This window comes from Mandrillus leucophaeus, unplaced genomic scaffold (assembly GCF_000951045.1).
Source record: "Mandrillus leucophaeus isolate KB7577 unplaced genomic scaffold, Mleu.le_1.0 Scaffold18, whole genome shotgun sequence".
Lineage (NCBI taxonomy): Eukaryota > Metazoa > Chordata > Mammalia > Primates > Cercopithecidae > Mandrillus > Mandrillus leucophaeus.
The window spans coordinates 515,473-539,931 of record NW_012101809.1 but is presented as its reverse complement, the minus strand read 5'-3'; the positions used below and the strand labels follow the sequence as shown (position 1 = coordinate 539,931).

General features: G+C 43.7%; 1 protein-coding gene and 1 pseudogene across 2 annotated transcripts; one reads left to right on the top strand and one right to left on the bottom strand.

Annotated features, from left to right (window-relative positions):
• Positions 1-3,791: 3,791 nt before the first annotated feature.
• Positions 3,792-13,682, top strand: SLC25A28 (solute carrier family 25 (mitochondrial iron transporter), member 28). The gene is made up of 4 exons (XM_011977375.1): positions 3,792-4,207; positions 10,332-10,560; positions 11,644-11,700; positions 12,838-13,682. Exons 1-4 carry the CDS (start codon positions 3,917-3,919, stop codon positions 13,353-13,355), a joined length of 1,095 nt encoding a protein of 364 aa, XP_011832765.1. The 5' UTR covers positions 3,792-3,916; the 3' UTR covers positions 13,356-13,682.
• A 7,556-nt stretch (positions 13,683-21,238) lies between these two features.
• On the bottom strand, positions 21,239-22,132 carry LOC105537734 (annotated as a pseudogene). Its single transcript, XR_001005769.1, has one exon. The product of XR_001005769.1 is annotated as a survival of motor neuron-related-splicing factor 30 pseudogene (transcript).
• Between the last annotated feature and the right edge of the window lie 2,327 nt (positions 22,133-24,459).

The following is a 24,459-nucleotide window of genomic DNA, read 5'->3' as shown; positions in this document are numbered from 1 at the left end:
GAAGAAAGAAAAGAAAGAAAGAAAGAAAGAAAGAAAGAGAAAGAAAGAGAGAGAGAAAGAGAGAGAGAGAGAGGGAGGGAGGGAGGGAGGGAAAGAAAAGAAAGAAGAAAGAGAAAGAGAAAGAAGGAAGGAAAGGAGGGAATGAAGGACGGAAGGAAGGAAGGAGAAAGGAAGAAAGAAGAGAATGAGGAAGGAAGGAAGGGAGGGAGGGAGGGAGGGAGGGAGGGAAGAATCTTAGGCCCCACCCAGACATACAGAACTGCAATCTGCATTTTAACAAATTCTTCAGGTAATATCATTTATCATCACATTAAAGTCTCAGAAGTACTGGGTTAGTTTACGCTATGGTGTGGAATAATCCTAAAAGTTCTGTGTCTTGAAACAACTAAGATTTATTTCTCACTGATGCTGAAGTCTGACTGAGAGCAAGCAGGTAACAAGTAGGGAACTCTGCTTCATGTCATCCTCACCAGAGCCCCAGGCTGACAGAGCCTCCACCATTTGAACAATCACTAGTCATGTGGCAGAGGAGGAAATGTGTGACTCTTGTGCTTCCCTCGTATTTCACTGGCCAAATCAAATCCCATGGCCATGCCTATCTTCAAGGAGGTGGAAAAAACATCCTACTATGTACCTGGAAGGAGGAGAATCGAAATACTGCTGAAGCTAGGGGATCCTCAAGGCAGGCAGGCCTTTCAAGGGGTTATGACAATACAGACGTAACCAGATTCAGGGAAAGTGTATCAATACAGAGGAAAAGGAGAGCATAAATAGAAGAAACAGTTCAGAATAATGATTCTGAATGGGCACTCAAGGAAGACTCCAGCTTTACAGTCTCATTCATTGGGCAAATAGTGAAGATTTTCGTGGAAAACAAACATTTTGGAGGAATGGGTTAGGGTGGGGAGTGGGACGGCTGAGTTTGGAATGGACATGCTGAGTCAGAAATCAAGGTGAATATTCACCACTTGTTTATCTTTCCAACCTCATGTTGTATCCCCTCCCCCACTCACTCACCATGCTCCAGCCACACTGGCCTTCTGTTCCTCATGCACCAACCTTGTTCTCATCTTAGGGTTGTCGTACCTACTGTTCCTTCTGCTGGCCCCTTCTCCAAGTCTGTCATGACTGGCTCCTGCCTGTCATTGAGAACTCACCATACATGTCATCTCCTCAGAAAGGCCTTCCTTGGCCATACAAATGTAGCCACCCAGTCACACTATATCATACCACCCTATTTCAAAGATCAGCATGGCATCCAGAGCTGACATTTTGTGTGTGTTTTTCTGTCCCACCTCCCCACCCCCATCATTAAAAAGCTCCATGAGAACATGGACTCTGTCTGTCCTGTATCCCCAGCTTCAAGTACACAGCTGGTACTCAATAAACATTACTGAATGTTCCCATGGAATTTTCAGTTAAAAGTATGCAATAAGGGAAATAAAGATAGGTTCCAATGAGGACAACTGGTTTGGAATGGCAAAAGTTCTCTAAGGTATTAAAGATGACCATGAAGCATTAAACTTTTAGGGATGTTCCACTTTAATGGCTAGAGAAGTGTAAGTGACTGAGAAGTCTAAAAGGTAGAGCGGTTTCTGAAGCTAGGAAAAAGTGCCAGTGAGGGGTGGGGGCAAGTGTTATCTGGAGATGTTAAGAAAAACCGGAATAGAAAAAGACCATTGGATTTGGAAAGGTCATTTATGACCAATGAATAAGAGAGTGAAAAATGAAAAGAGCTTAAGGAGAGAAAGGACATAGAGGTGGATAGGTCATCACTTGAGTAATCTGGCAGTAAAGGGAATTAGTACTCTAGCAGGATTGAATGGATTTTTGGTAGACCTATTCATTTCTCAAGCTAAATATGCTAGAGAAATGGAGAGACTGAACATGCTGTGGGGGATTTCCTTTTTAAAAAAATTTTTTGAGACAAAGTTCTGCTTTGTCACCCAGGCTGGAGTGTAGTGGCGTCAACATAGCTCACTGCAGCCTCAGCCTCCCTGGTGCAAGCAATCCTCCCCCCAGTAGCTGAGACTACAGGTGCACGCCACCATACCCACCTAATTTTTGAATTTGTGTACTTTTTTGTATTTATTATTATTTTGTAGAGACGGGGTTTTGCCATGTTGTCCAGGCTGGTCTCAAACTCCTGAGCTCAAGCAATCGTCGCACCTCGGCCTCTCAAAGTGTTGGGGTTACAGGTGTGAGCCACTGCGCCGGCCAGGGAGAGGTTAACTAGGTTAATGGACCCCCTAGGGTGTCTACATGGCACCTTCAGGGACCCTGAAATGCAGAAATTATATGCAAAATTTTGGGTGCACAGAGGGGATGGGAGGTAGAAGTAGGAGAAGAGAATTCGTAGGTTTATTATTTTCCAAACGGTCGCGACCCAACGGTTAACAACGACCGCTTAAGAGTACAAAAAGTTTTTAAACAGGAAGCCCAGAGAAGGGCTAAACTTTAGAAAGAAAAAAAGGAAAACATCTTTCCTATCCAAGGAAAGGCTATAAACAGATGAAAAAGTCCACAGTTGCATCATCTGGGTAAAACAGAGAAGACAGCTGGAAACCGCGGGCGGCTTGTGCCAACACGCTCAGGGAAGGCAAACGGAAGGCGCCCGTGCTCCCTAGCGCAGGAGGTCCTAAGGCCGGGAATCGCTGGCCTTGCCTCTCAGGACCCGGGCTGACCCGAGGGAGGCAGAGGCCCTCATCGCCAGGCGGGGGGCCCATCAGCGCGCCGGCTCAGGAACAAGATGCTGATGCTTCAGACTGGGCCGGTCAGTGCGTCCGAACTTCCCCACAGCCGCCGCACTTTCCTGCTGCCTTTGGGATGCGGCCTCCAGCCCCGCCTCGCCACCGGCCGTCATCTCTGAATCATCCCGCCCATTTCGACATCTTCCTTCCCCGCCTTCGGCTCTCGGCCTGGCGTAGAGCCCAGTGACAGCCGGGGCCCGGAGGACCTCATTCATTCAACACTTGCTGGGTTTACTGTGCGAACGTGGATGCGAGGCTCAGTGCCGGGCGCTGGGGCCTGAGGAGCACTGGGTCCGGCCCCAGGGCCCACTCCAGACCCGACAAGAGTCTAGCGGGCCGCCGCGGTCCCCCCCTGGCTGTGAGGCGGTTCCCGGCCCGCATGTCGCAACGGCTTCCCGGACAGGCTGCGGGTCGCGCCAGCCAGAGGATGACCGGTCCAGGCCGGCTCCGCCTCATGCCCGCGACGAGATCCCGCGGGAATACGGCTCTCCGGGGCCAGGGCCGCCCGCTCTCCAGCCACGCGTCTCAGAATTTGAGGAGCGCACTCGAGCGCTGGTCGTAACGGTGCCCGTCAGCAGTTTGACGTTGAAGGCCTGTCACCGCCCCGCCCCCGACGCGATCCCGCGCACGCGGACCGCAGCTCTGCAGGCGCCAGTGAGGGGCCCGAAGTCGGCCCCTAAACTCCCTGGGCGCTTCGCTCTTTCTATAGCCAATCGGGGACCGACGTGGTGCGGGCCAATGGCCGCGGTCAAAGTATCAAGAGTGGTTGAGCCTATCAAAGTTCAGCCTTAAGTTTCTCCCGCCCTTCTAAAAAGTCAGAGGCGGGTTGATCGCACATGTCGGCCAATCAGTGACCAATAAACAAGAAGCTTCCAAGATCAAAGGGGAAGGGGTGGGATTTAGGCGCTAGCAACGCCTCAGGGCGGAGGAATGACAGGCGACTTCGCTAATACTACCGACTGATTTTTCTCACGTCAGGAAAAGGGTGGGTCTAACTCGGGGTCTACACCAATGGTTGGTTGGGGGGCGTGTCCGCGGGGCCAAGCGGGAGCCGGAGGCCCCGGGCTCTCTGGGCCGCGCCTGAGGCGGACACTACGGGGCCGGGGGGCGGCGGCGGCACTGGTGGCAGCGGCGGCGGGGGTGGGCGCCGCAGCTGGCCCGGGTGGATGGAGTTGGAGGGGCGGGGTGCTGGCGGTGTGGCGGGGGGGCCGGCGGCAGGGCCCGGGCGGAGCCCCGGGGAGTCGGCGCTGCTGGACGGGTGGCTGCAGCGGGGCGTGGGCCGGGGGGCCGGCGGCGGGGAGGCCGGGGCCTGCAGGCCGCCGGTACGTCAAGATCCGGACTCCGGCCCGGACTACGAGGCGCTGCCAGCTGGAGCCACTGTCACCACGCACATGGTGGCAGGCGCCGTGGCAGGGATCCTGGAGCACTGCGTGATGTACCCCATCGACTGCGTCAAGGTGAGACCTGCACTGGGCTTCGAACCAGACCTGGGGCTGACCCGACCCCTGGGTCTTGTCCGGAGCCAGGATCCCGGCTGAGAGCCGGAGCCGACATGGGTTCCTTCCTGGCTCCTGCCACTACCACATGATTCGAACCGACACTCCATTCAAGCAAGGTCCCAGCTGGGAGTTGATCCCAGTCAGGAACCAGGACCTCTTTCTAACCGTCAGTGAAATCTGAATCGGGACTCAGGATCGAAAATCTGTCAGCCAAAGCCCTGGACCCCACTTGGGACTAAACAGGAATAGGGTGGGATGGGGTATCCCGAAGCTCAGGTAAGTGCTACTAACTCGATTAAGGTGAAGCCAGCTGGCGTGACCCAGACCCTGAAATGGATCTAACGGCTTGAGATGTTTTCTGGGCTAGTGCTTTTACAAACTCCTTACTGTATCTTCCTTTACTGACGGGGCAGGAACCCGAATCTGGAATCTTTCAGCTAGATAAAGGACTTACACGTTAAATCTTAACACATGAGTGATTGGAAATCATTGTGCAGTGAGAATGCAGAGTTCCAGACTGGAAGTAATATGGGAAAGATCGTATTCAGGAAAAGGTTTCAGTTTCTCTGTGAAGCAAGCATGATACCCCACCTATTTCCTGAACATGAAAATTGAGCTGGGATTAGGACTGTATGTGCAGGGAGCACATCAGCCTCCAAACAAGAGAGATGAAACTGATAGCAATTTCTTTGGCCACCTGAAGTTGACAAAAAGGGAGAAGTTGCCTAGAAAGGAAGTGTGACGGTATTAGAAAGTAGATGTAAGTATGAAGACAATGGAATGAGATCAACAAGAGGACACGATTCTTGTGAAAGTATAATTGCATTCACAACCAAGCAGGATGATTAATGTGTACAGAAGTCAGGTCCTTCTGAAGAAAGCTGGGTGAAGAAAGAAACAGATTATTGTTCTTTACAGTTCTTATTCTTGCATTAGTAAAGGTAGCAGCCACTAAAGGTGAGGACTGAATTGAGGAAGAGGTAAACTAGAGGGGACTGTTGATATGACAAAGACCGATACCTCCTTTACATGTTAAGGGTAATAGTCAAACAGTAACCTGGCAGCTTTTTGATTTATATTTCCTCGTCAAATCAGGAAAGTGTTATGTATTCAAAAGGAGGAGAGAATCAACTTGGGAAATGCAAAGTAGATCCCTTTTACCTCCCTCTGATTCTAGTACTGTTTCATGTTTTCATTAGTAATGTGGATAAGGAAATGGGGGGAGTGCTCATTAAGCTTTGTGAATGACAGTAAACTGGCAGGAGTATTTTAGCACAAGGTAACTCCTAACAAGGGCCATATCCATTGAAAATGGGGTAAATGTACTTGACTAAAATGGACATTAGAATGTTAAATGCCCTTGTCAATTGGGAGAAATAGAAATAAACAGTAAAATCCATGAGAAGTAACAACATTGAAATGTAAAACGAGTAAGTACAAATAAAAAAGATGCATACATTATATGTATAGACTCTAGGTTGAATGACTTGTGAGTTAATAATGCCGTATATCCAAAAGTTAATATAATCTAGCTCCCTAGACTTAGACTAGGGAGTGAGTGCAGTATGAGTGGAGTGCAGGGTTTAGGATGCTGTTTTTCTGGATGAGTATTGAATGGAAAACAGATCAAAGAAAACCGTGAAAATTATTTAATGGCTTGAAAAATACAGTGTAATAATTTATCTTAGAAATATTACTGTAACTTACCAATTTAACCACTGTTCCATTATAACATAATGGGAGGTTATCTCCTTACTCCATATATTTACATAGTGCTATTGTTGCTATAAACATTTTATAAATCCCTGTTAAAAATGCTTCTAGAATATTTGAGTGCATGTCCTTAAGGGAGGCAAATCTTTGCCCTGTGATAAGATGAAATTGATTTTGCAGGAACAAAGACTATTCAGAATCAAATATGGTGAACAAAGTGGGAGGTCAAAATGGGTAATACTGTTGGCGTCAAAATAAGGTGGGACTTGAAAGCAAGGAGACTGCTTTACTTCTGAGGCCTATGAACCCATTGAGGAAACACCTCTGAAAGAGAAGTTCCAGAAAGGTTTTGCATAACCACAGCATTGCTGGAATAAGTCAATTGTAGCCTTCCAAGGTAACTATTTTGAAGAACAGTTCTTACTCATTTACATAAGCTTTGGCATTTTGGTTTTTAAAAAATTAGTCATACAACATTGCAGTTATATCTTGAAAGCCCTCCATTAAGGAAATAATGATTTGAGAAAAAAATGCTCAGGAGTTGTCAACAATAACGAAAGCTTATTTTAGAAGGCTCATTTTGACTTGCACTTAATGCTGGGATTTAAATGACTTAGAGAGAAAAACTAGGTGAGGCCAGTATGATTTAGTGTCATTGAGTATGTTAAATGCTTTTGTGCAGGCATGAAAGTAAAATTCAAATCCCTTCCTTCAGAAAGGGCTTCCCAGTTTGCTTGTTCCGGCAGTTATCCTTCTTTTAATAAGTGGATGGTGGGGAGGAAAAGCAGCCCAGTCTTTAAGACTGGAGGCAGGTATCCATGTTGTTGGAGCCTAAAGGGCAACCATAGTGTTTGCAAATGAAAGCTGACATTGCCTCTTAGCATGCAAGCCTGTCCATCCTCAGCTACTTATCAGGGTCAAGTTGACTTTTAATATCCTTGAGAGGGACCATGAGAAGTCAGTGTAGCCTTGCTAGACCATCGTTATTCAACCAGCTATTTCCATGGCCATAATGGAGAGGCTTGGAAGCCCAGATAAATCCCAGTTTCCTTTTCTGGGCCTCAGAGGCAAGCGCCAGACTTTATCTACGGGGACAGATTCTGCAACCCAAAACGGTCAGAACCCTTCTCAAAATCATCTGGCTAAGTACCCACCTATCATCAAGCTGCTGTTGTTGGCTCTGAAGTGGTGAAGCAAATATCCACTTATATAATAAAGAGGGGAAGAGCAGAGGGAGATAAATCTCCAGTTTCCAAATGTAAATGGTATCTGTACATATTCACCTGTGAAAGGTTAGGAAATGGAAACATTAGCTTATTTGATTTTCTTCCATCTAATAATAAGTGTTCGGTGATCTTGTGTGCCAAGCACTATCTGAAGTACCTTACATACATTTATTCATTTAATCTGTGAAGCAACTTGATGAAGTAGAAACTATTTTCATTATTTTACAGTTGAAAGGAGGCTTAGGGAACAGTTATATAACTTGTCCAAGGTCACAGAGTTTAGGTGGCACAGTTGTGATTTGAACTCAGTGTATCAGACTCTCAAGCCTTCCATATGACTTCCCAAAAGCAGATTACAAGAACCAGGCAAGGCACAGAATTTCACAGTAAAGCTTGTCCCTGAACATATGACCTTCAGATTAATAGTGGGACATGTAAATCATTATAGCCACAGAGAAACTTTAAAAGGAAAACAAAAAATACAAAATTAACCCCGATTTATTAGTGGCTAAGGACAGTTAGTTGCCCATGTATATTTGTGAAATGACTTATACAGGAGGCAATGCTACCATGATCTGTAAATTCTTAGATATGAACAAATATATCTTAGAATCATTTTGAATACAATAAAGATCTTTATATTTCTAGCACCTTATAAATTACCAATGGCTTTTACATACCTTATCTCTTTTAATCCCCACAACAGCCCTATGAGCCAGTCATTCTTGGCCTGTTGTTATAGATGACAATTTTGAAGCTTAGAGAGGTTAAGTGACATACCCAAGATCATACAACTAGCAAAGCTGAGGCTCAGACTCAGGCTTTTTGACTCAAATGTGGCTTGTATTTTACCAAACCACTTACCTCTCTACTGGGTTGTTTGACTTTTCTCCAAGCCAGGTCGAGGTTTTTCATACTGAGATTTTTCAGAAATTCTTACTTAGATATTTCATCTTTCTGTAAAAGGCAGATTTATTGGCCCACAAACTTGGGGAGCCATATTTATATACTTGGCATAGCTTATGCCCAGGTCCTCTCCATAAGGGTGTATTTTTATCGAGTTAGAATTGTTGAGTTAGACTTAGATGTGTGTATAGAATGTTCAAAGTAGCTTCCCACAATCTGGTTTTCTCTTGGGGGTGAGGAGTTCCAGGCCTCTGAAGCCAAACCTTTCAGAATTGGTAGCCAAATACACCACTGACTGCGGCAGAGCAATGCAATTTCTGAACATTCTCCCTATACAAGATCAGTTTTGAATAAATGCATGGAAACATGATAAGCCAAGAGGCTCAATTTATCTTTGCTTATTAGTAGCTCTAGCCAGCATTTGACCCGTAGTCTCTATGAACAACTCTTCTGATGGATTTTATATGCCTTGTGTGATGTGAAAGATCAGTAAACAAACCCTTTATTGGAAATACATGAGGTTTTGTGGGAGGAAGTAGGAAAGAATGTGTCAAATTGTGATAAGTGATACTGTATAGAGTATTTCTGATTGACCATCCAGTAACTAACCTTTTAAGCTTCCGGTTTTTTGTTGGTAGCAGGCAGGAGAAAATAACCAGAGGAATGTGGATTGCTTGCAGCTAACCGGGACCTGTTCATCTGGTTAGTTTCTTTTCTCCCATGATCTTGAGGAAAGGTATTACTCTTGGATTCCAATTGGCCAAGAGGAAGGTTGAAGCTTTTTTTTTCTTTTTTTTTTTTTTTGAGATGGAGTTTTGCTCTTGTTACCGTGGCTGCAGTGCAGTGGCTCAAACCAGCAAAGGCCCACTACAACCTCCGCCTTGCAGGTTCAAGCGATTCTCCTGCCTCCTGAGTAGCTGGGATTATAGGCGCATACTACCATGCTCGGCTAATTTTTTTGTATTTTTAGTAGAGACGGGGTTTCACCATGTTGGCGAGGCTAGTCTCGAACTCCTGACCTCAGGTGATCCGCTTGCCTCAGCCTCTCAAAGTGCTGGGATTACAGGTGTGAGCCACTGTGCCTGGCCGAAGGTTCAAGCTTTTAATTCCAAATAGAATCGAGTGATTAGATTGATGCAGAAATTTAAACTGTACTTGGGCATCACTTGCTCCCATTGGCTCACCAGTGATTGTAGCTGATACAGTTATGTGACAAAAGATTCATTCATTCAACAGACAAATCAGAAGTGCTTATTGTGTGTCAGGCACCAGACATTGGTTTTTCTTTTTAGACATTGATTTTATATTAACTATTAGTTTCCATGTTACTTTACCTTGAAATGGGTCAGTAGATGGGTCAGAGAAATTTTCCTGGGGAGACACACTCTTCAGAAAAGGCCTAATTTAGGGAGGTGTTTCAAATAAGATTAATTTCTCAAATTTCAACAAAACTTTGTCAAGGAACATCATACAAAGTGTCTACCCTACGCTTTTATTCCAATCATTGAATCCTTTAGAGAGATTCCAAGGATTATGTTTCACTGAGACTGATTTTATTTGCTAATGCCAATTTTGGGATTCAATCAATTTAGATTGGAAATCTGGAAGGGCCCTTCAGGATTGGAGACTAGATTGGTTTCTAGCTAGACACTCCCACCTTTGCAGTTTCAGGGTAAACTTTCTTTCCCAAGAAATAAAATCATCTATTAAGAATGCTACTTCTGCCAAGACTCGGTGTAGACCCAGCCGCCATTGCCAGATAGTCTGAAAAAGTATCAAAATATTAGCCATCCCTCAGTGTGTGGTCATGAAGCAGGGCCAGGGGCAATCTTTAGGTATAAAGCATAAAGTATGTCATAGACAGTAAATACTTGAATTTAGAATCCATTTGTGAAGAACTGTCAGCTTGAGTGTATTAAGGCACAAAAGCAACTTCTGAAAGCTTGATATTTGTTGCTGGGGCTCTGAATGATTTTGGAGTACCAGGACACTTAGCAAATGGTGGTATTATTTTTTCAAGGAAAATAATGGTGTTCCACTCTCAGGGTGATAGATAACTAGAAAAAGAAAGGTCCAAGGCTTAAAAGAAAGATCAGCTATAGATTGGAAATAAACTGAATGTCAGATATCCCTCTCACAGATGGGCACAGCTCCATGTAGAAGGTCTGCCAAGTGTGTTGAGGTAGGGCGAGAAGTTGGCATTGCTGACATTGCGCTTCTCCTTGCTGTAATTTCAGACCCGGATGCAGAGTCTACAGCCTGACCCAGCTGCCCGCTATCGCAATGTGTTGGAAGCCCTCTGGAGGATTATAAGAACGGAGGGCCTATGGAGGCCCATGAGGGGGCTGAACGTCACAGCAACAGGCGCAGGGCCTGCCCACGCCCTTTATTTTGCCTGCTACGAAAAGTTAAAAAAGACATTGAGTGATGTAATCCACCCTGGGGGCAATAGCCATATTGCCAATGGTATTGAGCCTTCCTGTGCTGGTTCCCCCACTTTCCCAACTCTTTGGGCTTTGCTGCTGTCAGTGCTTTCCAGTCTCAGCATGGTTTGGAGCTGAAGCTTTGGGCTGGGATAGGCCAGATTATAAGGGAGGGACTTCCAAACCTGATGTTTTCAGACAACGGGCCGCTTCAACCCTGCCTTTTCCTTTGGGGCATCTCAACAAAGGGTTACAGTATCCTCCCTTACCTACCAGCTTGACTTGTTCCTCTCATCTCCCTGGCATCAACTTCTAATGCCCTGGTAACGTGGAGACACACTGAACTACCCCCAGTGTATGTTTCATAGTTGTATGGTGTCCTGCTCCTCAGGGCAGGATTGGAGGCGACCCAGCCAGCCACCCAAGGAAGATACTAATGAAGCCCCTGCTTTTCGCCTCACCTTTTCAGGATCCTAACTCACCAGAGGCAGTTTGTGTTGTTGAGAACATGACAAAGCCTCATGACAAAGTGAATGGGGGTGGGGCCAAGGAACTGCATGAAGAAACCAGAAGGTTGTATGGAAGTAAGAGAAAGGATAGCAGCCTAGGGCTTCAGGACTGGCTGGAACCAAGTTGAGTGTGGAGAGGGTGAGGGGTAGAGTAGTTCAGGACCTGAACGAAAGATCTTTATAGACAAACGTTAGGATCTGCAAATGGGTTCTGCAGCAGGACAGAGGTGGGATTCTGTGGTGAGATTCTATGAGATCTGACCACCTGGCCCCCGTATCTCCCTCCACTGGTGGCAGGTGATGTGCTGTCATCCCTAGGCAGCAGTGTATCTGCTTCCTGTCTGGGGCGCTGCATTTATTCTCAGAACGATCTTTATTGATAAGACCTGAGCTGGCCTTCCTATCATGGATGTGGAATGCATTGGTGACCTTACAAAGTTGGTGGGAACAGATACTTCCCTTAAACAGGAGTTTAGGAGCAGTGAATCCCCATCTTTTGGACTACCTCCTAACGTTACCTTGTGGTATAGCACAGCCACTCCCCTTCAGTGGGAGACTTCAATGAGTTGGTCACGCTCTCTTGGCCTTACATGTGGCAGTTGTTTTCTTGTTTGCAGGTGCGGCCGGGTGTGTGGCAACATTACTTCATGATGCAGCCATGAACCCTGCAGAAGGTAATGATTCCTCAACCTATCGCTCTGGACAGCTGCACCTGTGTTTCTTTCCAGTTTGCAGAAGAAAGAGCACATCAGTTTTGGTGGGAAATTCTCTTACCTTGTTTTACCACTAGAGGGTGCTCCCTCCATGTTTTTGGTAGTTAGGAGGCACCCTCTTGGACAGGAAGCAGATTCACTGGGATTTCACTAATCTTTGGGGCTTTCCTGGGAGTCTCCTTTGTAGTAGATTTGATCTGTCCTGAAAGTTTAGCAGGTTCATTTTTCTTCAAAGAGGTGAAGATGGATTTTTTTTTTTTTTTGCCCTCTTATGATTTGCAGGAATTGACACTTAAATATATTGCCTTTCTTATCGGAATGAAGCTAGTTGGGATAGGAATGAAAGGTTAAATTGTAGAACTCAGTCCCTGCATTTCTACTGGGGTCTTGGCTTTTCAGTTGGAGGAAAATTCTCCAAAAACATTCTCCACGTGAGGATGAACAAATACAAGGGGATAGCATCGTTGCCACGTTCACTTTCTGTCTGGGCAAGGCCATGGGGTGGACAGAGCCAAAGCTAAGCTGAAGCTCCACAGAGCTCACACCATGTTATCTACTTGAGGGAGTGGGAGGTGTTTGAAAACTAAAGCCAACTCTTTTTGGCTAAGAATCTTTTCTTTGGTAGCACTTCTCTCTCCTCCCCTCTAGGAGGATCACCATCTCACATTTTAGAAGTTAGGTGCTCTTTGTACCTGAGGATTGGGATTGTTAGGGGCCTGTGTTCATGATAATGTTCACTGTCATGGAGTCATTTCTTGTTGGGAGTGGTAAGAGGGTAAGATTAGAGATAGGTACTTAGTTCAAGAAGACTCTCTGGAGCTCCCAAACCATAGATACGTCCTGTGTGTGAATTGGCTGGCTTTACAGAAGTCCTGATGGAAGTGGGTTTGTTGTTTTTTGACTTGTTACCAACCCGCTGCCTACTCCCTCCCCTCAAAAAAGGGAAGCTGACTTCTCAGGTTAGCCAGCAGCTCACTCATACTTTTTTCTCTCTCTATTCCATTGGCTGATCTGCTGACTTGGGACTCTGAATCTGGATACTCTCCATCACTGGTTGGCCACTGTCACCATTTCCTTCCTTGATGATGGCACTACTAGTGGTCAAGCAGAGGATGCAGATGTACAACTCACCATACCACCGGGTGACAGACTGTGTACGGGCAGTGTGGCAAAATGAAGGGGCCGGGGCCTTCTACCGCAGCTACACCACCCAGCTGACCATGAACGTTCCCTTCCAAGCCATTCACTTCATGACCTATGAATTCCTGCAGGAGCACTTTAACCCCCAGAGACGGTACAACCCAAGCTCCCACGTCCTCTCTGGAGCTTGCGCAGGAGCTGTAGCTGCCGCAGCCACAACCCCACTGGACGTTTGCAAAACACTGCTCAACACCCAGGAGTCCTTGGCTTTGAACTCACACATTACAGGACATATCACAGGCATGGCTAGTGCCTTCAGGACGGTGTATCAAGTAGGTGGGGTGACCGCCTACTTCCGAGGGGTGCAAGCTAGAGTAATTTACCAGATCCCCTCCACAGCCATAGCGTGGTCTGTGTATGAGTTCTTCAAATACCTAATCACTAAACGGCAAGAAGAGTGGAGGGCCGGCAAGTGAAGTAGCACTGAACGAAGCCAGGGGTTCAGATGACACTGCTGCATCCTGCTCACATTCTCTGTCTCCTGGAATGCTCCCACCTCAAGTGGAGTTAGAAGGAAGGTAGAGGGGCTCTCCCCCAGGATTTTGGTGTTTCGACTAACACCAGTTCCTGCCAACCTCTGTTGCCACCACCTTTCCTTCCAGGCCCTAAGCACGTGCAGCAAAGCACACCACAGCACCTTTGATAACCTCTCTTCATCCTGGGCCTGACGACCTGCTCTAGACTGTTATAGAGGGATAAGCAGCTCATTCCCCTGGTTCCTAATAAAAAGCCTTTAAATTAAATGGTTAATGGTTTCATTGGGTTTGTCTTGCTAAAGGGGAAGTGAAATGCTGTTAATTGTTCTTGACTTTCCTTTAAGCATAAATCAAGGGACCCAAAGGAAAGGTTTATTGAGTATGTGTGTAGTTTTTGTTTTCTGCTGATTTTCATGACGATTTAAGACATTAGTAGTAGGCCCCAAGCAATCTCTCTGATGGCTAGAACAACAAGCCCTTGACAGACCCCAACCAACCAGATGCTCCGGATGCCCACTATCTTCCCTAGGGCGGTAGTACAGCGCAGAAAAGGCAGGTCTCTGCTCTAATTCGCAGCTCTCCCTGCAGCAGTGCTTTACATGTGGCACTTGGTTTCCATTTTAGTTGTGAAACTCAGATTATTCAGTGAGGCTGCAAGTCCTGAAGATTACATGGTAAATAATACATTTCATTATATTTTAAGGCTTTCACAGAGTACTTGAGCATGTGTGATCTCATTGGAACCTCAAAAATCTCTGAAGTAGGCAGTGCAGATGTCATTTCTATTTCACAAGCAAGAAAGCTCAGAGGCTATGACTGGTCCAAAGCCTCACAGTCAGTGCAGAACTGGGACCCCAGCCCAAGTCTTTTGACCTCACAAGTGAATCTAAGCGTGGCTTCCTACAGATGGGAAATGAGTGGAGGGCATCTCACATCTACTGCCATCTACTGAGGAAGCTCCCTGATGACCAGCTGGGCTCTGCTTGGAGACTTTTCAAAGATGGGGCTTTCCCTGTGCTTGGTAGGTCAATGTGTTCTTTTTTTTTTTTTTTTTTAATATCACTAGTTATTAGCAAGTTCTTCAGTACATAGAAATGTACCCCCTCTGAGTCTTCCACCTATTCTTGTTAGCTTATCTGTCATTCATTCATTAACTATTGAGTGTCTCTGTGCCAAGCACTGGTGTTGGAAATACAATGATAGATAAAACAATCCCAGCCCTCAAGGAGCTTATTGTCTGGAGAGGAAGATACATGGAAACAGGCAATCACAAGATAAAATGACAGGAGAGAAGATAGAATACACCTAGAATACTCAGAAGACAGAAGGATACCCAGCGTAGCCTTGGATGACCAGGGTAGACTTTTGGAGGAAGTGACATCTGAGGTAACACCTGGAAGGCAAATGAGCTAACTTGGTGAACAGGGGAGGGGTTATGTTCTAGACAAAGACCTAGAGGTAAGAGAATTAAAAAGTATTTGGGATTCAGTGTGCAAGTGGTTTGGTAGGACTGAAACAGTCTGGGCAAGACATGCAGCCTGAGAGCCAAGCCGAGACTGGGTCTTCAAAGCAATGCTGCGGAGTTTAGGTTTATCCTGAAGGCCATACAAAAGCATTATGGAGTTTTAAGCAGAGGTGTGGTGTGATCAGATTTACAATTTAAACAGATCACTTAGGCTCTCTGGAGAAAGGATTAGAGGAGCAAGACTGGACAGGCAGGCCAACTGGTTGGGAGGCTGCTGTGGTAATCCAGGCAAGTGCATGGTGGTCTGAAGCAGGACTGTGGCATGGAGCCGGGAGCCATGTTAGGATTGTAGAAGCAATAGGATTCGGTCACAAAGTAGATCTTGTCCTCCTCCCACCTGACAGCCCTTCAATATCTATGGAGAATCATGTCTGAATGCACTTGAAAAAAACTGTCAAGAAACCAGCAGGGTCTCCTGTTCTAAGCTTTATTTAAGTAGGCTATCCTGCCCCTCTGATTTAGCATGGAGAGGAGAGATGTTAATAGTGCTAAGCAGTGGTTTCTGAGTAAAAAGAGTGTGATGATATCATTGTAGAGGTCATTTCAGAGGGTTTGCTAGTAAAAATGTAATTGAGTAGCTGCCTCCCAGTATAGACTGAGCAAGAGAGCAAAGAGATGGCTGTCAGGACCTAGTCCCTGCAGTCAGCTTTACAGAGCTGTCTGGCATGGTATCTGGCACACAGTAGACACGATGGCAATAAGGCTCATTTTTCAAGAATAGAACGCGGGGTAATTTCTTAAAGATTGGTAGCTGCTAGAGACCACCTCTGTTCTAATGCTGTTCACAAATAATGAGAAAAGAATACAAAAGCGATCTTCCAGCCTGATTGTGCTGTAGCTACTGGAGGACATTTAATCTGGAATCTGGACAGGACATTAGGTTCTGCAGGTCTCTTGGCCCAGTCACTAGAGGTCAAAGAGGAGATAGAGGCAGAATAATGTGACAGGTTGAACATTTGCAATGCCAGTGACTGGATACCTGGGTCATTTCCAAGGGGCTCAGCAGGTCCAGGAGAACTGTGGGTGTTTGGGGGCATCCCCAGGTCCAGAGCCTCTGTGGAATGCCAGATAATTTATGTGACACCTGGAGAATCCAGTACCCAGCCATCATAAGTGGCCAATTCCTGCACAGTGCTATGTGTCAGGGAAAATGAGAAAATAAGTCACAATTTGGCCAGAGGAAAATGTTCCTCACTGGACAGCTGAGACCAACATGAGTGAAACAAACTTGTAATAACACAAGACAGTATATAGACATGTACTGGATTATACAGAAATTAACAATGAGATTTAGAGACAGGAAAGATAAGTGTAGGTCAGAGTAAACAGAGAAGAAGGTGGCTTTGATGAACAGAATTAAAAAATACTTTTGTAAAAGCCAATAAAAGTTGAATCATGCTAATTTTATAAAATTTAAGAAGCATTGATAAACAGAAAATACTTCGAATCCCATTACCCAGAGAACTTGACCTTCTAACAGAGCTTTGCAGCAATGATACAGACAGCCTTGCACAGCAGCAAGCTCTCAAATACAGGACCTGGGGCTGGTCAGCCCTGCCAGGGATTCTATACAGTGAAGTCAAGCTCCCGGAGGGATGCAAAGCAAGATGACCTCTAAGAAGCCTCCTAGCCCTAGATGTTCTCAGGGACAGTCTCAGCCCCACTATCCTCTAACCTGCATCCTGGTTGTCAGGCCATATCTCTTCAGTGCCTGTCAGGAGGTGGTGCCAGGCTGTCTCACCACTCTGAACTTTCTCTCTCCACCAACCTATCTACTCTCATTTTGATCATTCAGAGTCTACCTACCCATAGCAATGTTTCTGATAATAAATTATTATAAAGGTGCCAAGGGGGCCGGGCATGGTGGCTCAAGCCTGTAATCCCAGCACTTTGGGAGGCCGAGGCAGGCAGATCACTTAAGCCCAGGAGTTCGAGACCAGCCTGGCCAACATAGTGAAACCCCATCTCTACTAAATATACAAAAATTAGCTGAGGGTGGTGGCATGCACCTGTAGTCCCAGCTACTTGGGAGGCTGAAGCACAGGAATCACTCGAACCTAGGAGGCAGAGGTTGTAGTAGGCCAAGATGGTGCCACTGCACTCCAGCCTGGGTGACAGATCAGACTCTGTCTCAAAAAATAAAAATAAAAATAAAGTGCCACAGGGGACTTACTGAATAAGATACTGATATTATCAAACATTCATACAATGAAATGTGGCATGGCCATTTACACTGAGGTGATGGAAGAAAATTAATGATGTGGAAAGATAGACACTGTATTCTGTTATGTGAAAGAAATTGGTTACAGTGAGATCTCATTCTTGAAAATTACAAAAAAAATTATACATAAAAAAACAACGTATACATCAAAATACTGGATGTGCAGTATTTTGTTATTTCGTGGAACCTTAGACTGGTGAGTGGAGAACAAGTTCTGTCAGAGTCACATACAGTATTCCATACATTGCCACCACTGCCACCACCACCTCTGCCACCCACATTCACACACTAAGTAGAAAGGAAAATGTTTACACTTCAAGGCACTTAAATCTTTCTTGTAATTTCCACCTATGATAATACTTCTGCTTGCTGGGGCAGCACAAATCAGACTAATCCTTCTCTCTGACAGCCCTTCAAAAATATTAAGACAGCTGTCATATCACCCTGGGAGGGGTCAGAGCATGGAGGTCCTGAAAGCTAGGCAGAGGAGTTTAGAGTTGACTTGGCAGCTAATGAGGAGCTCTTGTGGTTCTTGAGCAGGGAGGGACATGACTAAAGTAATATCTGGGGACAATTCAACCAGCAGCCCAGATACAGGAGACCCTGGAGCAGGGAGAGCCTGAGCTAGAGACAGGGACTCCAGCAGAGGGGCTACTGTCATCGTTTAAACAAAGATGAAGCTGAGAAAAATTGTTACAAGAAGATGAAAAGCACCTGATGATGGTTTAGACATTCATGTGGGAACTTACCTGTAGGTTGTCTTGTACTCATCTGACTGTGTTTTGTCTCTCTAGATTAAAACCCAGAATCATATATTTCTGGAATCACCCTCTTTCTGCACTGCACTACTCATAATGGATGCATGATAACTACTTGCTTCCCATGGTCAGACACCAAGACTTGTCTGGAACATGATGGTACTGGGGTTAGAAATGAGCCATTTCATTTCACAAACATTGATTGAGCAGATGGGGGCACTGGAGTAGATGCTAGGCCTATGTGATGGTCAGTTTTATGTGTCAGCATGGCAAAGCTACAGTCCTCAGTTATTTAAACGCTAATTTAGGTGGTGTTGTCACCGAGGTGATGATGCAACTCAAGCAGAAATTATGGTGCCTAAACAAAGGCAGTGATAGGAAAGAGTGGAAGAGACAAAGTGGAGGGATATTTAGGAAGTTGATCAACTGCACTTGGCCATCAGATGTACTTGGGGTTACAGAGAAGGAAGATTCTTAGATGGCTTGCAAATTCTAAAAGGAAAACAAGTTTTTGGATAGGAATAAGAAATGGAGTTACGAACATGTATTTAAGGCCTGAGTAGATTTTCAGGATCTGCAATATGGATGTAGAAATACACGGTACAGAGGTTACAGCTTAGCCATAGAGGGGACGGAGAAAGTGAGCATTTAAAATAAGTACTCTTTTTTAACCTCTTTAAAAAAAAATACATAAAACGCACAGCTGGATGAAATTTGACATATATTTGCTCCTACGTAACTACCACGCTGACACATAGCAGTTCCAAAACCCCAGAAGACTGCTTTGTGTGCCCTCCTAGTTACTATCATCCCTCAAAGGTAACCAATATTCTGATTTCTGTCATTACAGATTAGTCTTGCTCGTTCCTGAACTTTGTAAAAATTAATTCATGCAGTATATATTCTTCTGTGTCTGGCTCAACATTATGTCTGTAAGATTCATCTACGTTTGTGCGTATAGCAATTTGTTCTTTTCCATTGCTGGGTAGTTTGAATAATCTATGTAGTTTGAATAATATGGATGCATTTTATGTATCCATTCTTTCATTGACTACCTCTCTCATACAACCAAAACATATTTGGGTTGTATATTAGTCATGGTTCTCCAGAGAAACAGAGCCAATTATATATGTTATATATAACCAATTATATATATGTATGAGAGAGAGAGAGGAGGGTTTATTTATGTATTTATTTATTTTTAAGGAATTGACTACATGTGGGGACTGGCAAGTACAAAAGTCCTGCTGCTCTGTAGAGCAGCAGGCTGGAAACTCAGGCAGAGTTTCTATGTCACGGTCTTAAGGCAGAATTCCTTCTTCTCTGGGAAACCTCAGTTTTTGCTTTTAAAGCCTTCAACAGATTGGATGAGGCCATTATGGATAATTCCCCTTACCTAAAGTTAGTTGATTGTAAAGGTTAATCACCTCTACAAAATGTTTCACAATAACATCCAGACTAATATTTGGCCAACCAACTAGGCACCATTGCCTAGCCAAGTATACACAAAATTAACCATCGCAGGTTGCTTCCAGTGTTTCACTATTTCCAGTTTTTACTACTATAAACATTCTTGTACCTGTCCTTTAGTGAAAAGAAGCACCCTTTTCCATTGGTTAAATATGAAAGCAAACTTGCTGGGTGACAGGGATATATGTGTTTAGCCTTAGAAGATACTACCGAAGTTCCAAAGAGGTCGTAGCAATTTGTATCTCCTCCAGCAATGTGTAAGAGTTCCAGCTTAGCTGGGCGCAGTACGATTATGCCTATAATCCCAGTGCTTTGTGAGACTGAGGTGGGCGGATCACCTGAAGTCAGAAGTTTGAGACCAGCCTGGCCAACATAGTAAAACCCCTTCTCCACTAAAATACAAAAATTAACCAGGTGTGGTGGCACATGCCTGTAGTCCCAGCTACTCAGGAGGCTGAGGCATGAGAATCTCTTGACCCTGGGAGGTTGCAGTAAGCCAAGGTTGCACCACTGCACTCCAGCATACATGACACAGCAAGACTCTGCCTCCAAAAAAAAGAGTTCCAGCTTACAGCAAATACTGTTTTTATCTACTTTTTAATTTTTATATAATTTCACACTTTTACAGAAAAGTTGCAGAAATAGTGTATTCTTTACCAGATTCACTAATCGCTATAATTTTGCCCCATTGGATCTATCGTCTATCAATCCATATATGTGCATACACATATTTTTTTCTGAACTATTTATGCCCCCTTTATCCATAAATATGTCAGTATTTCCTAAGACCAAGGATTTTTTTTATTTTAAAAACACTTTATTTAATAAAAGTTAAACATACAAAACTGAAATAATACACATCCTAAAAATTATCTCCTTCCATTAATAGGAAGACCCTTTTCTATGCATGTATCTGGCTTAAACTCAACTCAGGATAATTGTGATGTTCACTTACACCAACAAATGCAGACAACTTGATCTAATTAACAAAAATTACAAACAGCTAAATGAACTTAATATACAGGGAAATTATGGTCAGATTAATGCACAAAAAATACAAGAATTTTTTAATGACGAAACAGTCAGTACTCTTGTTCATTAATTTAGCCTTGTGTTTTTACAGAAATAGTATCTACACTGTATACAGGGCTATACAGCAGCTGTTTGTTCTCCCATATAAACATTACACATCCAAAACATGGTACCACTGCCGTAAATGAAAAAACAAAAAACAGGAAAAAAGCAAACATACAAAACACAAAAACACCTTAGAAAAGGGAGCTCATTCTAAGGTTTCTTACATAAAACTAAGAGTACATAAAAATAAAACAGATCAATTTTAGAGATGGCCTGATAGGCCTAGGAAACAAGTTTTTGAGGAAAAACCTCAAAACAAACTTTGTCATTTACAAGTTAACCTATCTTTAGGCTTAACTGAACAACAGCCAAGTTTTAAAGTTGAAAATAAGAAAAATGAAAGGATCTCTTTAGCAGGTTGGTGTTTTTGCCTTGGTGTTCCAATGAATTGCTAGAGTATGTGTCAAGTTCAAAGTATCTGAAAATTTCAAGTTACAGCTTACAAAAAGTACATACCATAGGTTAAGTAGGCGCCTGATATTAGGAAGATGAATAATTCATCTAAGTGCTGTATGAAACAGCATCTACAAAAGTTGCTTTATTCAACAAACTTTGAGGGAACCGTGGTACTGATAACGAGAAAAGTTAAACAAATAGCAGTTATCAAATGCAATTTCTTCACGTTTCATTCTAGTGAAGTCAACCAATGACAACAATGGTATCTTGCGTACCCATCTAACAAATAATTTACCTTTAGAAAAATATAAGGATAAAAAGGTAAATGTAAAGCCCTGCAGAGATGAAATCCAACAGGTTTTCTGATTATTGAGGCATCAAATGCCTGACATTATATATAGAGGTATCTTGATATTGTGTCATAGGTTTATCGGCAATTCCACAAGTTCCTACTCCAACTTTGCCAGTCACACTCTCAGGTGAAGCAAAAATACTCCTCTTTGCCTGGCCTTTTTTGCTTTTGGAATAGGCTCTGTTGTTGAATTGTTGCCATTTCATTTTCTGGTCCTCTCTTTCCTGCTCAAGTTCTTTCATTCTCTGAGCTTTTTTCAAAGCCTTCTTCTTTTTATATTCATGCTGCTGGGCAATCATTTCTTTTTTTGACACGGGTTTGTTACCACTGTCCTCCTTTGCCTTCCTTCCTTCTTCTACAGGCTTGAGGTTCAACAGTGAAGTCACTTCAGCATTGCCATAACCAGCAAAAGTGATTGCAGCGGTGCCATTTTCTTCATCTATCTCTTCAATCTCCGCTTCATAACACTATCCATCTTCACTCCAGATTGCCATACACTTGTCTCCTACTTTCCATGAATGAGTAGGTTGAGTAGAAGCAAAACTGTCTGAACTTGCAAGCATCTCAGAAGGTTGAGTTGACAGAAGGTCTTTGGTTAGTTCTATAACTTCTTGTAAATCTTTCTTCAAGTTTAGCAAATCTTCATTTTCTCCATTTCCAGATAATGCAGCTTCAACTTGCTGGAGCTGAGCTTTGTAGCTTGCCAGCTGCTTTGCTAAATCCTCTGACATCTTGTGTGGGGCTGGGGGCGGGGCGGTGGGAAGGGGTCAGGGCAAATGAGCCCAGTGGTAGTGGCAGCGGCAGCAGCAGTAGCAGGAAAATCTCCACGACAACAACAAGGCGACTCGGTCTGAAAAGGCAGGATTTTCTCTTACGTAACCCCAACATGTGTATGGAAATCAGGGAATTTGTAACATTGATACGAAATGCTTATCTGAGCTATAGTTTATATTTAAATTTCACCAATTGCTCCAATAATGTCCTTCATAGCTGTTTTTTTTTCTGATCCAGCATCCAATTAATGATCACACTTTGCATTTACTGTTCATATCTCTTAAGTCTTCTTTCATTTAGATCAGGTTCTCAGCCTTCCCTTACCTTTCATGAATTTGATTTTTTTGTTTTTAGATTACAGGCCAGTTGTTAGGTAGTATGTCCTTCAGTTTGGTTTGTTTGATGCTGCTTCATAATTAGGTTAAGGTTATACAGTTTTGGCAGGTGTACCATAGAAATGATACGGAGTCCTTTTCAAGGCAGTGAGGTCAGTGCATCTCTTTATTGGTATTGTTAACTGTGGTTAAATGGTTATGGTTGTGTTCATCAGATTAACTCACCGTGGAGTTACTAATTTTCCCTTTGTAATCAACAAGTTATTTTCATGGAGGTGCTCGGAATCTTTGTACATATACTCTTCTTTATCAAACTTCTACCCACTAGTTTTAGCATCCATTGATAATTCTTGTCTAAATCATGGTTGCACAAAGATGATATTCTGACTTCATCATTTCTACTATAAGAGAGAGCTATCCTTTCTCCTTCATTTATTTATATTTGTATGAACTCATAGATTATTTTATTCTATGGCTATTCTATAGTGATATTACCACTGTAATATTGTCATATAATACCACTGTAATGATAATAAAGAATTACCATTATTTATTCTGATGTTCAAATAGTCCCAGATTTGGCCAATGGGGGTCCCTTCTGATTCCTGTGTTCTTTTTTCATATCTCCATTTTTTAAAAAGCACTTCCTTGCTTTCTGGCACAATATGATATTCTAAGCTTATCTTGTACTTTCCCCCTCTCAGCCCTAAAATTAGCCATTTCTCCAAGGAGCCCTAGTTTTGTTTTTTTTTTTCAGTACAAAATGGTATTTAGAAACCAAGATTCGAGTGCCAGGTGTACTCAATGCAACCATAGTGTCCACTTCTAAGCCCTTTAGCCTACAGAGCTAAGAAATATACGTATCTTAATTTCTACATCTGTATACACACGCACACACACATACACACAAAATCATGGATTCATATAGATACCTCTAGTTCCAACTCGACACCACAAAATTCATTTTAGTCCTCCCTTTCTCCATATTTATAACTCTCTCCAACAGCAAGAACTAGCTTCCAATATTCTCAGTACATTTACTCATCTGCCCAACTCTACAGCACACAAAAGGTAATTCAGAACCGCTAACCCATATCACTACAGAAAAAAATCCTTCTAACTAGAATTAAATATTTGTTGGGCTTGTTTGTTTGGTTTTATCCTCCCTTCAGCATCTTAATATTATTTGTTTGCAATAGAGTTAATTAAAATAGAGCTAAGTTCATTTCTTTTTTTCATGTCAGGTAACGTGCTGATGTCTTAGGGTTTGCAGGAGGCACATCTCACATGTGTTTTGAAAACCCAGTCGTCAAGATGATGAGCTACAGAAGGATGCATTGGTTTCTATTTGTATTCCATTTTAAGTTTCTTCCCCCTTCTCATCCTTGTTGGTTTTTTTTTTTTTTTTTTTTTTGTAATGGAGCTTGTGGATTTTGTGGATGGGCTTCACCGGGTCTGTAAACCCCTGGGAGTTTTATGCAAAATATTGAATATGTCTGCATTTGGAGGAAGGGGAGAGAATCCATAACTTCATAAGATTCTTAAAATGGTCTTTAACCTCACAATTTAGGAGAGCAATAGAGAAGAGCAGGAATCCAGGGACCTCTAAGAGGCTTCCTACTAGTGGGGTAGGAAGTTCTGCCAGACTGTGAGTCTCTCAGGACAGACAGGATCTTCTTTATCTTATATCTCCACTGCTGAGCATAAACATAAACGCAGAGGGAACAGACACCAAAGGAAAATAAAAGAGAAATGTGGGAGCAAATCTGTACCTTGAAGCCAACTCAGGATTGCTCTTTCTTTCTAAGCATTTCCCCACCAGTGACATCAGCTCAGACATCTTAGATTCTGGGCCTCCCAGGGCATGCCTAGAATCACACCATGGTGGGGACACAGCCTGGGCATCTGTCTATAGGTGTACATAGAAAAATAAACTAGGCTGGGCACGGTTTCTCACGCCTGTAATCCCAGCATTTTGGGAGGCCGAGGCAGGTGGATCACAATGTCAGGAGTTCAAGACAAGCTTAGCCAAGACCTGTCCCTACTAAAAATGTAAAAAAATTAGCTGGGCGTGGT

Excerpts from the sequence above, each read along its gene's own strand:
- SLC25A28 (XM_011977375.1), top strand. The coding sequence starts at position 3,917 with ATGGAGTTGGAGGGGCGGGGTGCTGGCGGTGTGGCGGGGGGGCCGGCG. Across the intron at positions 10,561-11,643 it reads CAATAGCCATATTGCCAATG|GTGCGGCCGGGTGTGTGGCA; the intron begins GTATTGAGCCTT and ends TCTTGTTTGCAG. Across the intron at positions 11,701-12,837 it reads AGCCATGAACCCTGCAGAAG|TGGTCAAGCAGAGGATGCAG; the intron begins GTAATGATTCCT and ends TGGCACTACTAG.